The 23638-nt window shown below is 41.3% G+C and overlaps 1 protein-coding gene across 1 annotated transcript; it reads left to right on the forward strand.

Annotated features, from left to right (window-relative positions):
- The first annotated feature begins 17672 nt into the window (after window positions 1-17672).
- Window positions 17673-18992, forward strand: LOC133785236 (uncharacterized). The gene is made up of 2 exons (XM_062224486.1): window positions 17673-18221; window positions 18318-18992. The coding sequence occupies exons 1-2, from the start codon at window positions 17673-17675 to the stop codon at window positions 18990-18992; spliced, it is 1224 nt and encodes a 407-aa protein (XP_062080470.1).
- Window positions 18993-23638: the final 4646 nt, after the last annotated feature.

The following is a 23638-nucleotide window of genomic DNA, read 5'->3' on the forward strand; positions in this document are numbered from 1 at the left end:
ATGGAAATAAAAGAACAATGAAAATTATTAAGAACAAGAAATCATATTTAGGGCTTTGAAATCACCTTAAAAATAAGCACAAGAATAAAAAATAAAACCAAATTTTACTAAGAGAAAAAGTGTGTCTCTCTAAAAGAGATTATATTTTTAAATAGAGACTAAAGACCTCTATTTATAGTAGTATAACAATAACTAAAAATAATTAAGATAAAATTTTGAAAATAAATGCATAATCTAAATATATATATTTCTTTTAATATTAGTGTGATATCTTCAATTTTTCATATTTTGTAGAAAATTATATATATATTTTTAAAGAGAATACAAACAACAAATAAACTCAAACAGAGAAAGGTCGATCCTCTAATAATACAGAGGCAACCATTGGAGGAACCCCTCCATCCCAAAAGCCAGAAGTTTTACAAAGAATGACATTCTTGGCAAATACAATGTGCAACGCGATTAGCTGTTCTTGGACTGAATCTTACACCCTTAAGGCCAACATCAGATGCCTCTCTACAGATATCAGCAACCAGCAAATCCAATGCCCCACTTTCCTCAGGTGGCCTATTTATTAAGCATTGCTACAACCATACTACAATTTGATTCCACCACACACCTTTCTAAAGATAAAGATATCACCAGCCCAATTCCATGCTCAATGGCCATCAACTCATCAAGAAGAGGAGAGCAAGGTATGTCAACAAACATACCTTTGGAGGCCAAAACACTTCCAAGATGGTTCCTCATCACAACCCCACTACTATAATAACCATTGCAAACCTCTACAACAACACCAGCGTTAACCAAAAGCTTATTTAGATTAGGTGGTTTCCATTTATGATGGGGTCGAGGAGCATGAACTCTTCAACCAATATTCTTATCCCAAAACTCATGAAGTGTAACGCCCTAAACTCCAGGGACCGTTACGGTGTGCCTTATAAACAGTGCTAAACTCGCTAATCGAGTCATTTGGCCAAAATCGTGTAACTAAGTATGATTAGTGGTTTAGGGATTAAAATTTTTGGTTAAGATAAAACGTTTCATTAGAGCGTTTACTGTATACATTGGGATCCCAAAAATATAATTTAAAGGTCTATTACAAGAAAATATTTACAACCAGCCGATCTAAGCGGCAAAACAGGGTTTAACCCTAGTTCCTCTTTCAAACCCTCGGCCATGGCAGTCGAGCAGCTGCATATGTACACATCACCACCTAAACTCTCCAACTCAAGGATGGTCCAGCTTTCTTTTGCCTTTACCTGCACCACATAGCACCCATGAGCCGAAGCCCAGCAAGAAAACTCAATATGCTCATGAACAAGTAATAACATGTTGCTAAATCATTATAGACATGCCTAGCGGTAACAACCCTACTCATGCATGCAAGCAGGTACAAATACATATTTGTGAAGTCCTGCGCTCTGAGTAGATTACTAATAAGTTTCTCGCTCTGAGGTAGATGACTAATAAGTCTCTCTGAGGTAGATGACTAATAAGTCATTCCTTGACCAGTTGACTAATAAGTCACTCTCTAAATAGATGACTGATAAGTCCATCTCGGTCAGATGACTGATAAGTCTATCCCGGTCAGATGACTGATAAGTCCATCTCGGTCAGATGACTGACAAGTCCATCTCGGTCAGATGACTAATAAGTCTATCCTGGTCAGATGACTGATAAGTCCATCTCGATTAGATGACTAATAAGTCCATCTCAGAGGCCCCATACCCTCCTAGTCATGTGACGTGTAGGTCACCTTAGCCTTTCTGGCTCTGGCTCTAAGTAACTAGCCCTTAGACTAGACAAGCGCTTATAATTTTCATCGACCTTTGGGTCAGTCCAGCATTAATACCCCATATGAGTCATTCAATGCTGATATCGATTAGATCTAATCTTTTCGGCTTGCGTTGAACACAGTAATACCGTCCTTGACTCATAAGTCAATGTTATACGACCTGTGCTCAGTACTACTGTTGATCTTAACTGATAAGTCACAGATTTACAATCAATACTGACACCAATGTCGATCCCTGGCTAATAAGTCAGTGCTTCCTCAATGAGGTAATACAAACAAACATATATCATATGTCAAATATAAAGCATTCAGCATGCTCATTTAACAACTGCTAGCATAATTAGGACCATTCATAAACACAGATGCTCAAGCTCTGAACAATCTCATATTCAATATTCATAACATGTCCTAATCATATGTTTCTCGTGCATTACATTTAAACATCCAACATGCATCAAGAATAACCATGCATGTCACATATACACAGGGTGCAGTTTTCTTACCTTTGGTCCAAGCACAGGTTACCAATAAACGAGCCACAAGCACGATCCTGATTCCAAGCCCCTAGTGATAACTTAGTCACAACCATAAACGGTGATCCAATGAGTTCAAGTTCTAAAACCAATCCCGGAACCAAGACCTAGCCTCCGAGACATCAAATCCCACTAAATCGGGTATTAGGAATGATCCCGAGGCCTAAGGTTTGAGTTCCCATGACTAAAAACCCACTTTGGTCACTTTTTCCCTTTTGAGTCTTGGCCCCAACCATTAGAGCCACAGCCCCACTCAAGTCAGGCCCAAAAACTCTTCTCTGATAGCAATTAGAGCCGCAGCTCTACCCAATAGAACCGCAGCTCAAATAACCCATCAGCCCCAAATCACCAGCTTCTTCAAGCTTGAGCCACAACGCCCAAGAACAGAGTCGCGGCTCAACCTCGAACCCAGCCATAAAACCTCCATTTCTTCATCTAAAAACCTTTCAAAAACATATCCAAACATCTCCAAACTCAAAAATCAAAGTTCCCAAACATCCCCATGATCCAAAACCCATAAAACCCAAGCTTCAAATCTAACAAAAACTCATCAAAACACAAAGTCCAATTCAAGCTTATAAACTTTAAAAACTTAGAACTTAAAACTTGAATTACCTCCGATTGAGTTGTTTCCAACTAAATCCTCCGGCTAATAAGCTTCCAATCTTCCCTAGGATCGCTATGCCTCGATCCTCGCTTGAATCTGAGTCCTAGAACTCAAGTTACCTTCGAAAATGCGATCGGGAGACGAAAATGGAACTTAGAGGGAGAGAGAATGTACATAACGTTCTTTTTATTTCTTAAGAGGTTATTTCAAGCTTAAGTAGCCTCAAACAAATCCTAACGCTCGGGGTCCAGAAAACACTCCCGGGGGCAAAATAGTCAAAACCTCCAGAATTTCCCCCTGATCTTACTAACTCCCAATTTATCACCAAATATTTATTCCCATTACTCAATAACCCTATAATGCTCTAAATACCCCTTGACTCACTCCGAGTAAAAAATAAATCTCGTTGTGACTTTCCCACTAGCTTACCTCCTAGGATCGTCTTGTGCTGAGTAACCCTGGCATAACCAAATAATAATAAAGCACCACACACATATCACATATATGCCAAATATGCCCGAAATGGCCAAAATATGAAAATCACCTAATTACTCATAAATGAGTTCACATGCATATTTAATACACCTAAACATGCATATTATCATTTAATAACATAATAAATCAATTATGGCCATCCCGGCCTCCTAATCAAGGTCCTAAACCTTATTAGGAAATTTGGGGTATTACAACTATCCCCTCCTTACAGAAATTTCATCCTCGAAATTTATCTAAACTGCCTGGAATATAAATTCTGCTCAACTGATTCCAGTTTCCCAGATCGTTCCCTCGACCTCACTATTTATGTAACATTACCTTAACTCAAGGTACACTTTGTTCCTCATAACCTTATTCTTTCTGTTAAAATCTGAACTGGCTACTCCTTACAGGATAACTTAGCCTCAATCTCTAGATTCTCATAACTCAACTCATGAGTTTCTTTTAACCCATGTCCTTAGCATGGAAATACATAATACACTGTATACAACTGACTGTGCCAAAGATAAGGCCGATCCAAAGTCAACCTGACCAGTCCTATCCAGGACTCAAATTGTCAAAATGATCTAGGGCTCAACTTGCTCTTAACTCGTCACCCCTTTCCATGGTGATACTTTTTAAGGAAGATATAATCTTCTACCTGGAACTCTATGTTCCTGCTTTTCAATTCAGCAAAACTTTTCCATTTACTCTGAGAAGTGAGCATCCAAGTTTCACCCTCTAATAATCTCAATGGTCCCCTGAACCACCTTAGGATCCAGACATATATTAACTCATTCATCTTATAAGATGTTCTTCCAATAATAATTGGATAACCCTCTCTCTCTGATTTACCATCAGTCTGAGAGCAATAAATTGTATTGAATCTCATCTATATACTCATCGCCTTCTTAACCCTTCCATGATCTGGAAGCAACAATAGAGTCTTCATCTGATAAGATAGACCTTGAATTTTATGAAGGTGCACTGCATCTTTCACATAGAGATCTGAATACTGATCAATTGTATTATTTACTCTTACTGATAGAAGTGGCTCACTTTAAATACTGGTCATAATGACCCGATGCTACTCAAACTGGCCCACAAACCTGAGCAGTGCCATCGCGAAACCTATCACGATGTTTCCTTATTTCCATTATAAGATACTCAAAGGCTACAATGGCCCCACTGATTCTGATGCTCTGTCTTGACCTGCTAACAGGTTAAGAACTTTACCACGCATTCCATTACATCCTTCTCCATCTCAGGCCACCACTATAACGCTTTCATATCCTATTACATTTCCATGATGCCTGAATGAAGAGAAAAGCATGAGATTCATTCAGAATCTCCCAATTAATCTTAGTGTCCATCGGATTCCAAATCCGATCCTTATACCATAATAAATTCATACCTAACACTATACAATTCTTAGCTAATCCAGCTAAGACTTTCTCACTCAACCTTTCCTATCTGTGGTTCACCTAGTCATCTTTCCTTTTGATCTTCTCTGAGATAATAATCTCAAACATAACATTGGCCACTTGGCCCACTAGAAACTCTTCTCTAGTTCTGGTCAGATACTTTAACCAACATATTACATAGGCAATTAATTTTCTCTGTCACTGAGGTGTCATAACCACCTACTAATTGGTTTTTATTTGCAAGAAGACTCAGAACTATTTCCCAAGGCACCTGAAATATCTTTACCACCCAAGGATACTCCTGCCCTTAAGGCATTCCTTGACCTTGGCAAATTTCCGCCGAGATTACACCACAAAACCATCGTCCAAGACGATGACAAATCCCATTCAAATAAACCTTTGAATGCTCTGTTCATCTGATTCATCAAGACAACTTAACATTAGTTACATTCTCAAATCACAGCTTAGCACTCCTAGTGCCCTTATCTGATATAAAACAATCTCTTGCATATCCTTCTCCCTGATCTCTAGCTGGTAATAACCAGTTCAAAGATCCACCTTGGAGAATTCCATCTTACTCAATAATTGAACCTTAAGTTCTTACAACTCTGCTGAATCATTCAATACAGTGCCCTAAAACCTGTTTCCATTCCTGGCACCAACCATCTACCATTTTATCTCTTCACATAAAAGAAACTCCGGCAAATCCCCTAGAAGCACATCCAGAAACTTACATACTAGTTCAGTCTGTCCTGACCCCACTGGCACAATCTAAGTGGTATCCACCACACTAGCTAGAGTTTCATGCATCTCCCTACAATAAAACCCCAACTCTCAATACAGATATCATAAGCATACAGAACCCGTGCACATTGCCAACTGCCACAAGACTTCCCACTCTCAAGCCCAAGAGTTGCTATCATTTCTTTGCCATATAGCATTGCCTCATAATTACTTAACCAATCCATATCCTGGATTAAACTGAAGCTGGTCATAACCAACTTTATCATATCAACTGATGAGTTCTTTTTACCTTAATTCACCTCATCTCTTAAATCACCAATACAGTATCACTTTCCATCATAACATAGCCATGCAATCTGCATAATAGCTCTATGCTTCTCTAGAAGCATCAAACAAAGAAACAGCATGGCACCAAAACCAATGAGCATAACTCAAAAACCAGAACTAGAAAACTCACCTGCCACCCCTGAGGAACTAGTCTTAGTCTCAGATTCTGACTGCATTGGAATGAGCACTCGAGCTGGAGTCGAGTTGTCCATCTGCTTTTGCTCATCCTTCCTTCGCATTGGGTAATCTTTCTTACGATGTCCAAACATATTACATGAGAAACATGCCCTTGCTTGGCATTCTCCTAAATGATGCCTTTTACACCGAGCGCATACTGGATATGTCTTCCGGCTTTCCTTCTTACTTGCTCCAATAAGTGGAGGTACTACTATTTGAGTTTCGTGCTCTCTGACACTCTTCTGCCCAATCTGATGTCCTGCGCTCTCAACAACAAGAGCCTTCCCTACCACCTGAGCATAGGTAGAGACTTCATGCACTGGGGCAACTCTAATGCCCTGAACTATTCCAGGATTCAATTCCTGAACAAATCTTTCCTTCCGAGCTACATCTGTGGGTACCATGTCAAAAGAAAACTTGGCCAACCCATCAAATCTGCTAACATACTCGGCTACCGTTGCATTTCCCTGAACAAGATTCAGAAATTCATTCATCTTAGCAGTCTTGGATGCATCACAGTAATACTTTTCATTAAACAGCTGCCTAAATTCTTTCCAGTCCATCACATATGTGTCTCGTGTCTGGGATACTACTTCCCACCACGTCCGAGCATCATCCTGCAGTACACATGTAGCACAGATCACCCTATCATGACCTACCAGCCCCATACTGTCAAGAATGGAACTGATCATGCCCATCCATTGCTCAGCTCTGAATGGATCTAGGCCTCCCTCGAAGGCTGGAGGGTAATACTCCTAGAATCTTCCACAGAGAAATTCCCATCTGCTCTCAATCCTAGGCTAAGCCAAAACCGGTGCAACTCCTGGCACAACAAAGGAAGATGTGTTTCCCAACAGGTTCCGCTATTGCTTCAAACACCTAATCTCTTCCTCATGCCTCTGCAATCTTAATTGCAAATCTGTGAACATCTGCTAAAAATTCATAGGAGCAGATGAAGAACTAAAACCCTGGCTGTAACTCCCAGCCTCTTCATAACCACCACCAAGCCTCATTATCTGCCTTGGCTATAAACCTGCTGATTGAATCTACAGTCAATAACTTAACCCATTAATCATGACGAGCATATCAAGAGCTTTCCCCACAAGATCAATCTTACCACACCACATTAACAAATCACTTGCAGTGCTATAAACATGCCCATGGCATTCATACATCAATCATAGTCCCTGCTCTTCCAACATTCACACCATGCCTCCAATTCCAGCATGCAAATATCATAATTATATATTCATGGAGGAGGTAATCATATAATCACATTCATATATATATTCACGGAGCAGGTAATCATATAGTCAAGAGCCAGGCTCTATCAGAATCTCATGCTCCCTAATACAATGTGCAGGTAAAGCATTTACATTATATTTAAGCAGTTAAGCACATAACTACAAAAATAGTTACCATTCCCTGAGTGAAGCTATCTTCAGTGATGAGTGTACATGCCCAGCTTGTCTTCAGGAACCATAAACCTTGGCTCGCTCTGATACCTAGTTGTAACGCCCTAAACTCCAGGGACCGTTACGGTGTGCCTTATAAACAGTGCTAAACTCGCTAATCGAGTCATTTGGCCAAAATATGAAAATCACCCAATTACTCAGAAATGAGTTCACATACATATTTAATACACCTAAATATGCATATTATCATTTAATAACAAAATAAATCAATTATAGCCCTCCCGACCTCCTAATCAAGGTCCCAAACTTTATTAGGAAATTTGGGGTATTACATGAAGAGACCTAGCTGTCCACTCCAATATTACCCCTTTTTTAGGAGCAAATTTCTAGTGAAGACCACAATTCCTCACATACTAAGGCTGCCATGATAGAGTAACAAAAAAATTTAATCTATCATCAGGAAGAACTTTAGCAATATGCACCAGAAAAGCATATGATCTTTGTTAGATAGACTTTGAATCACATCTTTAAATTCTCCCTCCTTCCAAAGGCACTTTATAAAAGAACATCCCCAAATAACATGATACCAATCTTCCAAGCCTTTTGACATACCGTATCTACAACAACTTCTTACTCCATCCATACCTCTTCGATTCAACACCATAGTAGTTGGAAGCCAATCATGACTAAGCTTCCATAAAAAAATGTGTAATCTTGGGAGGTACTTTCAAACCCCAGAGTTTCTTCCACCAGTACTCTATCTCCCTCATATCAGATCCCTCTGTAATTTTTCTCCTTTGGATAGCAACTTTATACCCACTTCTCAGTGAATATTCACCATCCTTATGTGACAACGCTCTATTCTATTCTCTTTGTAAAACCGACACTCAATTCATATTTATTAAAAAAAATACCACTATTGAGAAAAGTTTAGTGGGGCCTTGTCAAAACATAGAATTTGGGCGCAATTGTTTAAGATAAAATGTAGTGTCTTCATGCAGTTTTAAAAATAAAGATAAAGTCCTACTGTATCATAATAAATAAAACATAAACCATAAAATAAAAGTCCATAAACATTCTTGGTGTTTGTCTAGATTTTTTAATCGTTCATGGACACCTCGCGACATATATGTTTATACGTTGGAACTCCCCACATCACAGTATGTGCAAAGAAGAAACCCTATTGCCTACCTAAAAGGGGGAAAAAGTAAGGGGGTGAGCTAAAATCCCAATAAGAAAGTACAAATAAAATACAATAACTTACAAAGAAACACAAAACAATCTACATTCATAACGTAAGCTCATAACATATCATATCAGATCATAATCATAATCATAACCATACACTTTATCTGAATATATCAACATAACAAATAAAGTAAGCAAGTTATAGGATGCAATCGATAAAGCATAAACCAATAAATATTTTTCTATGAGGTAAACAGGAACTTCGGTCCTCGAATAACCTCAGCGCGCTTTCCCTATGAGTTACATCATATCCTTAGTAACTTCTTTGTTGTGTCTCGTTCAGGATGCTAACAACCTACTGCTTTTCATACAACATACAAGCGCATATACAAGCAACTTATCTCATAACATAATAACTCATTCATCTCATAACATTAATTAACAATTATAAATATTGACCATTGATTTTAATCCAATGGTTAATATTAAAGTAACCATCCATGGGTAGTAACCATTAAGAGTGCATCCATATATATATATACTTTTGCCACATGTACCCACATATATACATAAAGTAAAGCAAATTATAAGCACTTTATATTATATTGATCGGTAAAATAACGCACACAAGTAATAATTTTCGTAAAAACAGGATCGTCCCACAGAGACTACTAATCAATTACAAATAATTTACTCTTGGTTTCTATTTAACTATTGAAATTCAGATTAATTAATAAACTAATAATAAAAACTAAAGTAAACACAACAATAATAATGAGCAGCTCGGGGGAAGATACCAGCTGGTATTGAAGGATCATATTGAAGGATCTTCAATATGGGATTATCTGTTAAACCAAGATACCAGCTGGTATTGGAGGAAGCTCATCAAGTTCTGTCATGTCCTGTCTAGATCTTATTTGGAGGCTGCAGTTGTGAATGGAAAACTTCAGCTGGGAAAACTTTATTCTTTTGTGTTTCCTGGCAACTTGGTGCACTATGAGAAGGCTGTTTGGTGTAGGCTCTCGGTTCCTAAGCACATATTTATCCTATGGCTTGCTGTGAACCAGAAGCTCCTCACAAGGGATTGGCTTCATCACTGTCATGTGCCTATCACCTCTTTATGTTGTCATGTGCCTATCACTGTCTGTTCTCAAGAAGATGAAAGTCATTCTCACCTTTTCTTTTAGTATTCTTTCTCCAGGAAAGTAATGCAGGCTGTCTATGTGTGGCTGAGAGGGGCTACTTGGCCTGTTCAGTATGCGGCTTGGACTCAGTGGTTGTCTTTGCCTCGCACAAGTTGGATTTCATTGGTGGCTACTGCATCTTGTGCGGCTACTGTGTATCTCATCTGGCTGAACAGGAACCACTGTTGGATTGAGAAGAGTTGTTTGCCAGTGTCTAAGATTAATAGCTTGATTAGATTTTAAGTTAAGGCTAGAGTGCAGAACTTAATAGATCGGCATTGTACTATTAGAGAGAGACAAATGATAAATTTTGTGAGTAATTTGTAACTTGAGGTGAATTGTCTCCAGCCTTTGTTGGTTGTAACTAGTTTGTTTGATCAATATAATTTTCCTTTTGATCAAAAAAATAAAAATAAAATAGTTTCCAATAAAAAAAACAATAATAATGAGTAATTCAAGAATAAAGACCTAGGGTATTAATTTTATCAATGAATTCCTTTGTCAATTTAACTATTTCAGCACAATTCAATCTTCTAATTCTATCTTAATAGTGGGTTATCAAAGACAATCTTAATTCTTTATCAAGATAAAAAGACATCAACCTATATGCAAATCTTCTACATATCTGTGATAGATTTTAGCATATAGTAGGCATTAAACATCTTAACCCTAAAAAATACACAAATCATATAGATATTATCATCCTATATGCAATCTACGTCTCAATGGCTACAAAATAATTAACTCTCCCCTCTCGGATCTCGAATTAAAATAATAAATCATACAATAAATGTAACGACCCAAAATCACTAATTTGGCTTAAGGGCCTTGATTAGTGTGCCGGGAGGGCATAAGTGGCTTCTGTGTGAGTTTACTAATTTAATGCATGATTATATGATAAGCATGCATGTAAGGTTATATGAATGTAAATGTGATTATATGCTATAATTGTGAGAACCACATTATTATGTGGGTAAATCTGCCGCAAGCGACTTGAGGTGATCCTAGGGAGCTAGTTAGCGGGAAAGTCACAACGGGGCTTAATACTTGACTTTGGGCAAGTCAAGGGGTATTTCAAGTATGGTATGATTATTTAGGTTATCAGGTTATGGAAATAAATAATTGGAGATATATTTGAGGTTAGGAAGTTTAGGCGGGAATACTGGGGAATTTTACCATTTTGTCCTCGGGATTGGTTTAATTGCTTGAGGATAGGTAGATAAAACTTAGGAAAACAGTGGAAACTTAAGGAACTGACCCTCTCCTTTCTCTCTCCTCCTCTCTTCTTCTCTCCCAAGGAAAACATTGAAAAATAAGGGGATTTGGCTGGGAATTCAGAGGTTTAAGCTGAGGAATTGGAGGATTAATTCAGTGGAAGCTAGGGGAATCAAACTAGAAAGTAAGGTAAGCATTAAATTTCATTTTTGATCAGTTGATTATGAGCTTTTGGGTTGAAATCTAAGGGTTCTTAGGTTCTTAATTTCAAGGTTGAATTAAGGCAGAAAGCTTGGGAGTTAGCTCATAATTTGCTTAGAGAAGTGGTTCTGCAGTGAAGGTAAGCTTAAATTTAAGATCTAATTGTTGAATTCTGGTGTTTTCATGGCTGGTTCTTATGTTCTTGCGCTTCTGGGTTTCAGAAATTAAAATGGGATTTTAATGAGTTTCTAAGCTGGGTTTTTGCTGGATTATGTTGACAGAATCATGTTAGAAGTTTTGTGATCAAAGGATTTTGGAATTAGGATGGTTTGGGGTGGTTTTGAGCAAGGTTGGGATGTTAAAAATGGTGGATTTTTTGGGGAGGAGGGGCTGGGTCGCAGCTCTGTTCTAGAGTGCCGCGACCCCGCGAAGCAAAGAAGAGCCAAGGAGGCTCTGCAGTAGGGAAGCGCCGCAGCGCCACAGGGCAGGGCCGCGGCGTGTGTCTGTGGTCATGGATGCCTAGCTACTATTTTAGGGGGCGGGCCACGGCGCAGGTCTTTAGGGTCGCGACCCTTAAGGGTGTTTTTGGTTATTTGAAGGTTTTAAGCGCGGGAACCTAACCTAGGGTGCTCGGGATCGATTCCACCACCGTGCTTGGTGGAATTCGATGGCCCAGAATCTAGAACTTCGCCCAAAAACCTTTATTCGAATATTAATGGAATCCCTTATCTTAGTTTTGACTAGGTAAAAGCTAGGGTTCGAGAGACAGATCGTGCTCAAGGGGCATCTCTCGTAATCGAAGCATTTGGAAATTTAAGGTAAGAAAGCTGCACCCGGTTGTGGATTCATAATGGGACTAAGGGTTCCCTGTTTTGTATGCTTTATAGAGGATGGTACTATGCCATGTAAATGGTAGTCTAACAACCAAAGAGTGCCGGAGTTTACATTAGCGCACAGGGCGCGGCTCGGCCACTGGTAGCTGAGGACAGCTTACTGTGCCCTGAGCTCGGTTTAAGCGGGCAGGAGTCAGAGGGGGTAAACAGAGGGTGCGACCTAAGGGTGTTGAGCCTATTTATTGTGTAATCTGGTTGTTGTGGTTGATTGTTGAATATGCTATGCTGAATGGCTAATGTTTAGCTTGTGAATTCATGCTTATGTCAATGAGTTATATGTTTATTAGGGATTGCTAAATCTTGAAACATGCTTAAAGGGTTTATGATTATTATCAGTACTTGTGTTATGATATTACGCTTTCTTGTTGGGCCTTGGCTCATGGGGGCTTCGTGGTGCAGGTAAATGCAAGGGCAAGCTTGATCAGTCATGATTTAGAGAGCTCTGGGAGCAGAATGTACATGAACAACTGCTCAGTCGCCATAGTTGAGGGGAGACAGGGACAAGAGAACCATAAACATCTGTTTTGCCTTTCGAATGGTTAGTGGTTGTCTGTACACTGGAAATTTTGTAAACAGACTTTTAAATGCTGTTTCTTTTGGGACCCCATGTATAAAATGTTTAATTGTATGAAAAGTATCTTTTGAGACGAAAACCTTTTAAGATAACCCTCATACCTTAACCAATTTTGTGTGTTTTGATGCTAACTGCTTGGTTTTTGTTTCCTTTTCTACTTCCAGGTCCTTGACCATGAATCATAGAGTTACCCTTCACCCAGAAGACTTCATTCAGTCAGGTCCCATAGTGTTGGAAGGGCATACGCTCCCCACGGGAAATGTATGGGAGATGGATGGGGAGAGGAACGAGTTTCGGTACTACCGAATGTTGGATACCCTGGAGAAGCATTTGGGAGTGGAATCGACTTCCGGACTCTTCTACAACCGACTAGCATAGAAGGAAGAAAAGGCCCGTACCAGCGTGGGCGAGTTTGGGGCCTGGAGCATAGGCCATATCAGTGCAGGAGCTACGCTCCCACTTCACAATTACTTTGCACGATTTCTAAAGTTTGTGGGGATCACGCCGTTCCAACTCCTGCCCCAGGCGTACAAGCTGCTTGCGGGATAGCGCATCTTCTGCGCGTCAAAGGAGATCCCGGGGCCAAACCCCGTGGAGGTGTTATACTTCTACAAGCTGGCGTCGCAACTTAATGCTAAGGACAAGACCCAGGACAGATTCTACAAATTGAAACCCCGAGGTAATTATCCGGCTCCATTCAGCACCTAGAAGCACCCCCCGGACGTCAGACACTACTGGTTCATGACATCTAGGTTCCTCTAGTAGAAGAACCCCCACGATGGTGTTGGACTTTCAGCGTGTGGGTAAGTTGTTTTTCCTCTTGGCTTATTTAGTTTTCTTTCGCTTCATCTGCTCCCCACTCACGTTCCTGGAAAACAGGACCGTATGCCTAGACTCTCTTCACTAAATCAATCCTAGACCACAAGAAGTATTATGCCACCCTGAGCATGGATGAGCTTGACGTAGGGGGCTTTGTGAACATAGACAATATTGGACTTGTTGGGATGCTTGCCGCCAACCAAACGATAGATGCCCCTAGCTTTCGGGGGCTGCAGTGCGAGAGGGATCCCGTCTTGAGGGAGGAATTGGCCCTCATTCACATTGAGGTTGTACAGGCCGCGGCCCGGGCAGACGCGGAGAAGAAGAAGAAGGGGCAAGCTTTCCAAGCGAAGAGGGTCGCATTCGAGGAGCTGGACGCCCTTATCAAGGGGACTCAGCTGAATACTGGGGCTCCCAAAGCTAGCATTTCGAGGCAAGGTAACTCGGCTCTGATTTTTACTTATGCCCCTTCTTTTGAGGACTTAGTTAGGGATATACAACTGTATCGAGATTACTTGATCGGGGTCGTCAGAGAAGTGGGGCTTCCTGGCCCCATTGTCCTAGATACATTAACCCTCATGTACTCGTCCAAGTTCTTACAATACGATAAATTTTTGGACTTGGACGATATGGGGAACCACATTCATTCTTTCTCCCTAGGGGAGTTGAGTCATGCCCGTTCTTTAGATAAGGGTTCATCCTAGAGGACTTTAGAGCTTAATATTTTCCTTGATTTTTGACTTCCGTCCCCATTCATATGTTTTAGTGATTAGTTTCTCTGTTGATTTTAGGTGATCCAGAAATGTCTAACCCCGTGGCGAAGATGAAGGAGATGATTGAGGCCAGGGCGATCGCGGCCAAGGCTTCGGCAAAGAGGGCCGCCAAGGGCCCGAACAAGAAGAAAGTGAATGAGCTGATCCTTGAGGATTTGAGGCCAGTTCTGGATGTTTGCTAGAGGACTCCGGCGGCGAGTTCTCCCATGGTGATGCGAGTTGAAGTGATTCTGCCCTAACCTCCTCCTCTCCCAATTATCAACTTGGAGCAGGAACCCTCTGAAGGTGGAAGAGCGGAGAAGAGAGCGGCGGACTTAGTCTTTGGCGAGTCCATGAAGCCGGCCAAGGGGGTTAGGACCAAGGAACTTGTCTTGGTCGAGGAACACTCTTCTGGGGAAAGCCTCATCATCACGTGGGAGGTCCCGGAGGCTCCCAGGCTTCCCGTTAATCCTGCACTTCCCGAGGAAGGGGACCTGGTCCTCTAGGAGGAGAGGACGAGAATGGTGTCCCAAGCTTGGGAAGGTGTTCGGGACAAGCAGGAGGAGGTGCACTGGGTCTTAACTGTCCGATAGAAGGTGAAGTTTGTTGAGCGTCTGGAGGCCTTCAGTGCTCCCCAACAGATCGTGGACCGGCTCGTAGCTGAGATTGGGTTCCGACCTAAGTTGGGGTAGGACACGGCTTTGCTAGCCGCAGACTTGTTGGCCTAGGTGGGAATGACCATGTTAACCCTTCAGCTAAAGCGGTACACCATCTTGGCCAGTCAGGATCCCCTGTTCATCTCCCAAGCCATTTGTCACCAGGCCACCGCAGTAAGTTACATGTCCGTATATTCTATCAGTTTTCCGTACTCATTGCCTATATATTCTCTAACTTTAGTTTGTTCCAAGATGTCCTGTTGGCTCATAAGAATGTAGATCTGGTGGAAGAGATGGCGATGAAGCTGAAGACGGCCCAGATGGAGCTGGAGGGGGCCGTTAACCAGTAGGAAGCCACTAAGGAGGCCCTGGCCAAGGAAGCTACCCGGATTCAAGCCCAGCATGAAGAACTTTATCCAGGAAGGACGCCAACCATAAGAAGTTGGTAGACATTCTGGAGGCAGAGCTGCTTCGTGTTCGAGGCATCAATCAAGGCCCTTCTGGAGGCAACTGAGGCCCAGTCTCTCCAGGAATGGGAGAGGGTTGCAACCCTCGAGTCTCAAAATCAGGCTCTGGATGGCATGCTTTAGCTGGAGATAAAGCGAAGCAAGAAGGCTATCCAAGAGAAGGAGCAGGCTGATGCCTTGTTGGAGGCCACTTTTGACGAGGACATTTACATGGCCTGGCTACAAGACAAAAACATGAACCTCCTCATCTACCCAGATCCAGCTACAAAGAAGCTTGAATTTGAGGCCAAGGAGAAAGCTGATGTGGAGCTTTTGGCCAGGGGCAAGCAAGCTGAGACTATTCGGGATGTCCTGGACCAGGGCGAAGCCTAGGCTTGGGCCTTCGTGTTGTAATCCTAGCTTCTTTCCTTTTTGTTTGAATTAGTATTAATTTTATGGACGCAGATACGTCCAAGGACAATTTTTATCATTTGTATTTATATATTGATTTTACCTTATCCACTATGATTTCCATTTTTCATTCGTCTATTTTTCCTTAAAATTCACTAAGTGTTTTACCACTTTGCATGAACCTGGGTTGAATGTTTGGTCCTAGTTCCAACAGATGGGACCACTAGGGAAATGTTGTAGAAGGCATTTAGCTTATCTTGGGACCCGTGTTCAGGTCTTGACGACCTGGAACATTTTGGGCTTATCAATATAACTTAGCTTTAGATTTTTCCCGCGCGAAGTTCTTGCAGCTCTTGAGCTGGAGCCATGGCAAAAACAAGATCTAGAGTGCAGGGGAATCTGAATTCGAACAAGAAGAAGAAGAAGAAAGGCCCTAATTCCATCGCAGATACCCATAAGACGAAATCCATGGATGCGGTTTTGGGGGTGGACCCAATCATGTTTTCCGATGAGGAGAAAGAACCCAATGAAGACTCTGATCTGATAAAACAGTCACCTGCTTTGTGTGAGTTGTTCCCTGAGCCTCTCTCACCCAGATCGTCTCTTCAATCGATACAACAGCAGGAGCACATTTGGCAGGACTTTGCTCAATTCTTGGAGGCTACTAACCGATGCTCTGGTAGTATTTCACAAGGTAAATCTGCTCATCCTCCTGTTTTACAGACTGGAATTGATGAGCGACGCATTGGAAATTCTAGCCTGAGTACAGGTCCGAAGACTAAGGTCAAGATCACTATGGATGATATACAAGAAGAAGTGGATTTCTGGAAATCGTCTATTGTATGCTACGCCTTGGGGGCAAATCCTCCATTATCAGTTCTGGAAGGATTTGCACGCAGGATGTGGAAGGACAAGATAGACAAGGTAGGAATGCTGTCTTATGGTGTTTTCTTAATTCGGTTCATTTCCATTGCTGATCGAGATGAGGTTCTTAAAGGTGGCTATGTCTTTTTTAACAAAAGGCCTGTAGTCATGAAGGCTTGGGACCCTGCAATTAATTTAAAAAAGGAGGATATTAGACTGGTGCCGATTTGGGTACATCTAGATGATTTGGATTTGAAATACTGGGGGGAGAAATCTTTGTTCAAGATCATTGGACAGGTTGGGACTCCCTTAATGGTGGATGAAGTGACTAAATTCAGGGATAAACTCAGTTTTCCTAGAGTTTTAATTGAAGTCACTATGAAACAAGAATTTCCGGACATGATATACTTTGAAGATGAGAATGGATTTAACACTTCAGTATCAGTCACATATGAATGGAAGCCAATAGTGTGTAATGATTGTTCTGGTATGGGCCACTCCACGACTAAATGTAGGAAAAAAGAAGGAAGGAAACAAGAATGGGTAATCAAAACTAATGGTAAGCAGAAGGTTGCAGCTGAATCTAGCAAAGCCACTAAGCTTGATGATGATGGATTTCAACCAGTTACTAAAGGTTGGAAACCAAAAGATTTGGCTCCAGCAATGACTGTAATGGACAATTTGTTTCAGGCTTTAGCAGAAACATTAACAGAATCACTTTCCTCAGATACTGGGCAGGGAGACCAGCTTGAGAAATGCCACAAACAGATTTTAGAGGAGCACGACACAGGAGGAGGGGGAGGACCTCCTCTTTCATATGGATAAAATAATGAGTTGGAACGTCCGAGGGATCAACAGCCACCAAAAACAACATTCAGTCAAACAATTGATTGTTAATCAAAAAATAGGGTTGGTTGGTCTCCTTGAGACGAGAGTTAAAGCCCGGAACCTTGGGGCTTTATATGTTAGAATGTTTTCGGGATGGTGTTTCACATCTAATAGTGCATGTCATGATGGGGGTAGAATAATAGTAAGCTGGAACCCTCTTAGTTTTACGGTGACTATCTTGAGATGCTCAAGTCAATTCATTCATCTATTTGTTGAACCAGTGGGTAAGCAGGGCAGTTTCTATGTTACTTTCATCTATGGTTTCAATGAAGAGGATGGGAGGAGAGGACTTTGGAGAGATTTGCAGGAGCTCTCTAGGTTGGATTCTTGGATTGTCATGGGTGATTTCAATGACATTCTCAGCAAAGAAGAGAGAATTGGTGCAAGGGTAAGATTTAAGAATTCAGTGGATTTTAGTAACTGTGTTGAAGCTTGCCAATTAGAAGACATTAAGTACAGTGGAAACTATTTTACCTGGAATAATAAGCAGCAAGGAGAAGAGAGGATTTTTTCAAAGATAGACCGAGTTTTAGCTAACCAGAAATGGTTAGACTCTTATCCTACTGCTGAAGCCTTTTTTCCAAATGAAGGATTGTTTGATCACACCCCTGCAATTCTGACTGTTTATGAGGTAGTTTTGAGTGGGAAAAAGCCTTTCAGATACTTTAGGATGTGGTCTTCCCATCCTAATAGTTCAGATATGATTATTAAGTCATGGTAGCAACAGGTACACGGCACTAGCATGTATCAGCTAGTGACAAAGCTAAAGAGACTCAAACCAATTTTCAAAGAAATTAATCAATTGGGGTTTTCTGATCTGCACTCTGCTGTTCTTAAAGCTAGAACACATCTGGATGCATGTCAAGATGCAGTCAGAGGGGATCCTATGAATCAGGAATTGCAGCTCTGTGAACTAGCAGCACGAAAAGATTTTGCCAAGGTTCATAATGCATATCAATCATTCTTACAGCAAAAGGCTAAGTTGAGCTGGGTTAAAGATGGTGATGACAATACTGCTTTTTTTCACAGAAGTATTCGGGACAGAAGGTCACAAAATCGCGTGCTTGCTATAATGAATGATAGTGGAGTTTGGGTAGAAGAACCACAACAAATTATTGAGGCCTTTTTGGAGTATTACAAGAGGCTACTGGGCAGTACTTTAGCAAACAGAAAGGCTGTTTCGACCTTAGTTATACAAGCTGGACCTGTGGTTTCAAAGCACCAAGCGCATCTGTTGCAAGCTGATTACTCCATGGAAGAAATTAAGAAAGCAATATTTGACATACCTGGACTCAAAGCTCCTGGTCTGGATGGATATGGTAGTTACTTTTTCCAAGATAATTGGAACCTTGTTGGAAGGGATGTATATGAAGCTATTACTTCTTTTCTCCATACAGGGTAGCTTCTAAAAGAAATCAACTCCACTGTTTTGACACTTATTCCTAAAACTAAGTGCCCAAATTCAGTTAGTGATTATCGGCCCATTGCTTGTTGCAATGTCATTTATAAGGCTGCAACCAAACTAATTTGTTCGAGGCTCAAACTTATTATCCCTAGTTTGGTGGCGCAGAACCAAGGGGGATTTGTGAAATGGAGTTATATTGGACATAACATCATGATATGTCAAGATCTCATTCGGCATTATGGGAGGAAATCAGCCAAGGCTAATTGTATGATCAAACTTGATCTACAAAAAGCATATGACACTATTGAGTGGGACTTCATTGAAGAAATGCTTACTGCATTTAAATTTCCAGAAAATTTTATAAAGTTGATCATGAAGTGTGTCCGAACCCCGAGATTTTCACTAATGCTAAATGGTTCCCTGCAAGGTTTCTTTGAGGCAAAGAGAGGGCTGAGGCAAGGTGACCCAATGTCCCCCCTCCTCTTTGTTTTAGGAATGGAATACCTTTCCAGGATTATGCAAAAAGTGGGGCAGAAACAGGGTTTTAAATTCCATGAACAGTGTGGAGAATTGAAGTTAAATCATCTTAGCTTTGCGGACGATGTACTACTATTCTGTCATGGAGACTTCAAGAGCATCTACTATATGTTGCAGGGTCTCAAATTGTTTTCTAATACTTCGGGTCTGCTGCCTAACCCCTCAAAATCTGCATTCTATTGCAGTAATATGCCGGCTAGTGAAGTTCAGAGAGTGTTAGATGTATCAGGGTTCAAGAAGAATGAAGTGCCTTTCAAGTACTTAGGTGTCCCTATATGTGCTAAACGTATTTCAGCAGGGGAGTGCAAGGTACTAGTGGAGAAAATGATAGCTCGAATCAAGACATGGAGTACAAGAAACTTATCTTTTGCAGGCAGAGTAGTACTAATTAATTCTGTGCTGATGTCCATCCACTCTTATTGGTGTCAAGTGATGGTACTCCCCAAGAGAATTGTTAGAGAAATAGAATCAATTTGCCGAGGTTTCTTATGGAATGGGCAACATTGTCTGAATGGAGCTGCAGCAGTTGCTTGGACAGCTCTGTGCCAATCTAAAACTTCTGGTGGAATTGGTTTTAAAAGTATTGCTGAATGGAATATTGCGGCTATGAGTAAGTATGTTTGGGCTATTGCTAATAAGGAGGATAACTTGTGGGTTAAACAGGCAGATTGGTGGAATTACAAGGCCACGGTACAAGGGAGCTGGTACTGGAGGAAACTTGTGGCAATTAAGGACAAGATGAAGAACTTAGTTGATATCTCCCTGTTTCCCCTTGATAAGCTCACGATTTCACAAGGGTACAGGCTGCTGTGTCCTATAACTGACAGAGTGTTTTGGAGCAAAGTGGTTTGGTGTAGACTTAACATTCCCAAACATAGCTTCATGATGTGGCTAGCTGTGTTAAAAAGACTCAAGACCAAGGATAGACTACTCAGGTTTCAGGTCATAGAAAGTGCCGAATGTCTGCTATGTAGTAGAAGCAAAGAATCAGTAGACCATCTGTTTTTTGAGTGTCCATACTCAATTGAATGTCTGGAAAAAATTAAACAATGGCTGAATTGGAGTATGAGAACAACATCATTACCAAGAATCATTAGGTGGATTGGAAAGGCTAAGCTAAGCAAGTTTAGGAAGAATTTGTTTTCGGCAGTCACTGCAGCTCTTGTATACCAGATTTGGCGCACCAGAAATTGTAAATTGTGGCTGTCAACTTTGGAAAGTACTGATGCAGCTGTGCTCAAAACTAAGGATGCAGTTAAATATAGAATCATGTGTATGTGGCCTAGGAATGTAACTAAAAGAGACATAGATTGGTTTAATACTTTGTAAAGAATTTTCTGTATAGTTAAACAGATCCCCTGTTTGGAGGATGCTAATAGGTTGTAAATTTGTTTTTGGAGTAATGATATACTTGCTGATTCATCAAAATATATATATATATAACTTAGCTTTTTTACCTCGATTTTATAGTTCGGGCTCCAATGGCCTAGACTGTTAGAGATTTCTTTTAGATATGACTTAATTGGTTAACTCACTTTAATCCTTACGTTCAGGTTCCAACGGTGTGGACCGCTAGGGAGTTAATAACTATCGTCTGATTTATTCGTTCTAACTCTGGTGTTCAGGTTCCAATGGTCTTAACCATCAGAGGTTAGTTGATTAGCTTATTTTGAACCTAGGGGTTAGGTTCCGACGACCTAGGCCATTTATAAGACTAATTTTAAATAACTTAAACCTAAAACTCACGTTTCAATGGCTTTGGACTATTATAGAGGAAACATGACCAAGGATTTGGTTATTTTTTACCACGTTAGGTCAACCGATTTTTAGGTATTTTGCACCTTTCGGACCGTGCATGTCCGGGTTAGGGCTAGGCTTTGAGCCTTGTGCCCTTTTATGTTTTGAACCCCCCGGACCATGTGTATCTGGGTTAAGAATAGGCTTGAGCCTTATGTCCTATTGGGTTATGTACCTCCCTAACCATGTATGTCCGGGTTAGGACTAGGCCTGAGCCTTACATCCTGTTTTGTTGGGAGTTGGGTTTTGCTAACCCCAGTCTATACGATCCGGATCAGGATTAAGCTCTGTGCTTTGCATCCTGCTTTGTTTTTATTCCTAGACTTACTCATATAGATGGTCATACCCCCCAAGTGATTGAAGACTGCAATCTTAGATCACTTGCAAGTGTAAAAAATGAATACGGATGCGAAATTTTATTTCTTTACAATATTTCTTTATGATGCTTTGTACACACCATTTTTATTAAGTGAGAACTCCCCCTAGGGCATACATTGTTAAAATGAAGAAAAATTAGGAAAGAACAATAGAAACAGACCCTCCCAACTACTAATAGTTTCGACGGAGGTGTTCTGTGTTCCAGGCCCTTGGGACCTCTGTTCCGTCTATTCGCCTTAAGCGATACATTCCCGGACATACTTCATTTTGGATTTCATAGGTTCCTTCCTAGTTTGGTCCTAGAGCCCCCACTCTGGATCTTGGGTTGTAAGGAAGACTCTCCTGAGAACTAGATCACTGATTTCAAATTTTTGACTCTTAACTTTAGAGTTAAAGTGCCTGGCGATCTTTCCCTGATACATCTTCAGCCGCACCTGAGATTCTTCCCGGATCTCTTCAATGAGATCCAAAGATTCTTGGAGTAAGGCGTGGTTCTGGACGGGGTTATATGTGTCCCGTCCATGAGATAGGACCATTTCTACTGGGATGACTGCTTCACATCCGTACACCATTGAGTAGGGAGTATGTCCAGTTGACGTTCTTTCTGTGGTCTGGTATGCCCATAGGACACGGGACAGTTCTTCCGGTCACTTGCTCTTGTAGGCTACTAGCTTTTTCTTTAATGTCCCCTTTAAAATCTTGTTCACGACCTCTGGTTGTCCATTTTCTTGAGGCCTTGCTACTGCGAAGAAGCATTCAGTGATGCCATGTCTTTCATAGAAGTTAGTGAAGTGGACGCTGTCAAATTGCTTCCCGTTGTCGAACATGATTTTGTGAGGGAGGCTGTATCGGCACACAATGTTATTGATGACGAAGTTCAGGGCCTTTTCGGCAGTGATGGTGCTCATAGGTTCCGCCTCGATCCACTTGGTGTAATAGTCGACGGCCACGATGGCGTATTTTACACCAGCTTTACCGGTCGGGAGTGATCCTACCAAATCGATTTCCCACACTGCAAAAGGCCAGGGACTGGTCATGAAGGTTATTTCCATTGGAGGGGCTTGCGAGATCTTCACATACCTTTAGCACTGTTCACATTTGCAGACGTAATCAACACAATCCTTCTTCATCGTATCCTTGCCTTAGGATTTTCTTGGACAAGCTGAGTTTAGCCGTGTGTTCTCTGCAGAAATCTTCATGCACTTCGTGCATGATTGCACTCATTCCTGTCCCAGACACGCATCGGAGATATGGCATGGAAAACCCCATGCGATAGAGTTTTCCATCCATCATGACGTATTTGGGAGCCTGGTATATAAGTTTCCTGACGGTCGCCTTGTCCGCGGGCAACCCCCCTGTGGTTAAGTAGTGGATAAGAGGGCCCATCCAGGACATGGAGTAATCTATGGCATTGATTGCGGGGGCTTGAATACTTGGTATGGGAAGATGGTCAATCGGGACAAGCCCAGAGAGTTCTACTTCAACATCTGTGGCCAATTTTGCTAACGTGTCTGCAAACACATTTTGTTCCCTAGGGATTTGGCGGATGAAGTATTTCTTGAAGGATTAGAGTAACTCTCAGGTTCGCGTTACGTAGGCATCCATCCTTTCCCCCATTGTTTGGTATTCCCCTAAAATCTGCTTGAACACCAGTTGGGAGTCGTTGTAGACTTCTATATTCGCTGCCCCTACCTCCCGGGCCAAATGCAATCCGGCTAACATGGCCTAGTGCTCAGCTTCGTTGTTTGATGCTTCGAATTGGAAGCGTAGGGCGCTCTATAACTGATGGCCTTGGGGAGATATTAAGATGATCCCGGCCCCTGCCCCATTTTCATTCAAGGCTCCATCTACAAAGACCTTCCATAGAGGCGTGACGAGGTCGACGGGCTCTTCATCTTCGGTGATCCTGGTGCATTCCACAATGAAATCGG

Source organism: Humulus lupulus, chromosome 6 (genome assembly GCF_963169125.1).
Source record: "Humulus lupulus chromosome 6, drHumLupu1.1, whole genome shotgun sequence".
Lineage (NCBI taxonomy): Eukaryota > Viridiplantae > Streptophyta > Magnoliopsida > Rosales > Cannabaceae > Humulus > Humulus lupulus.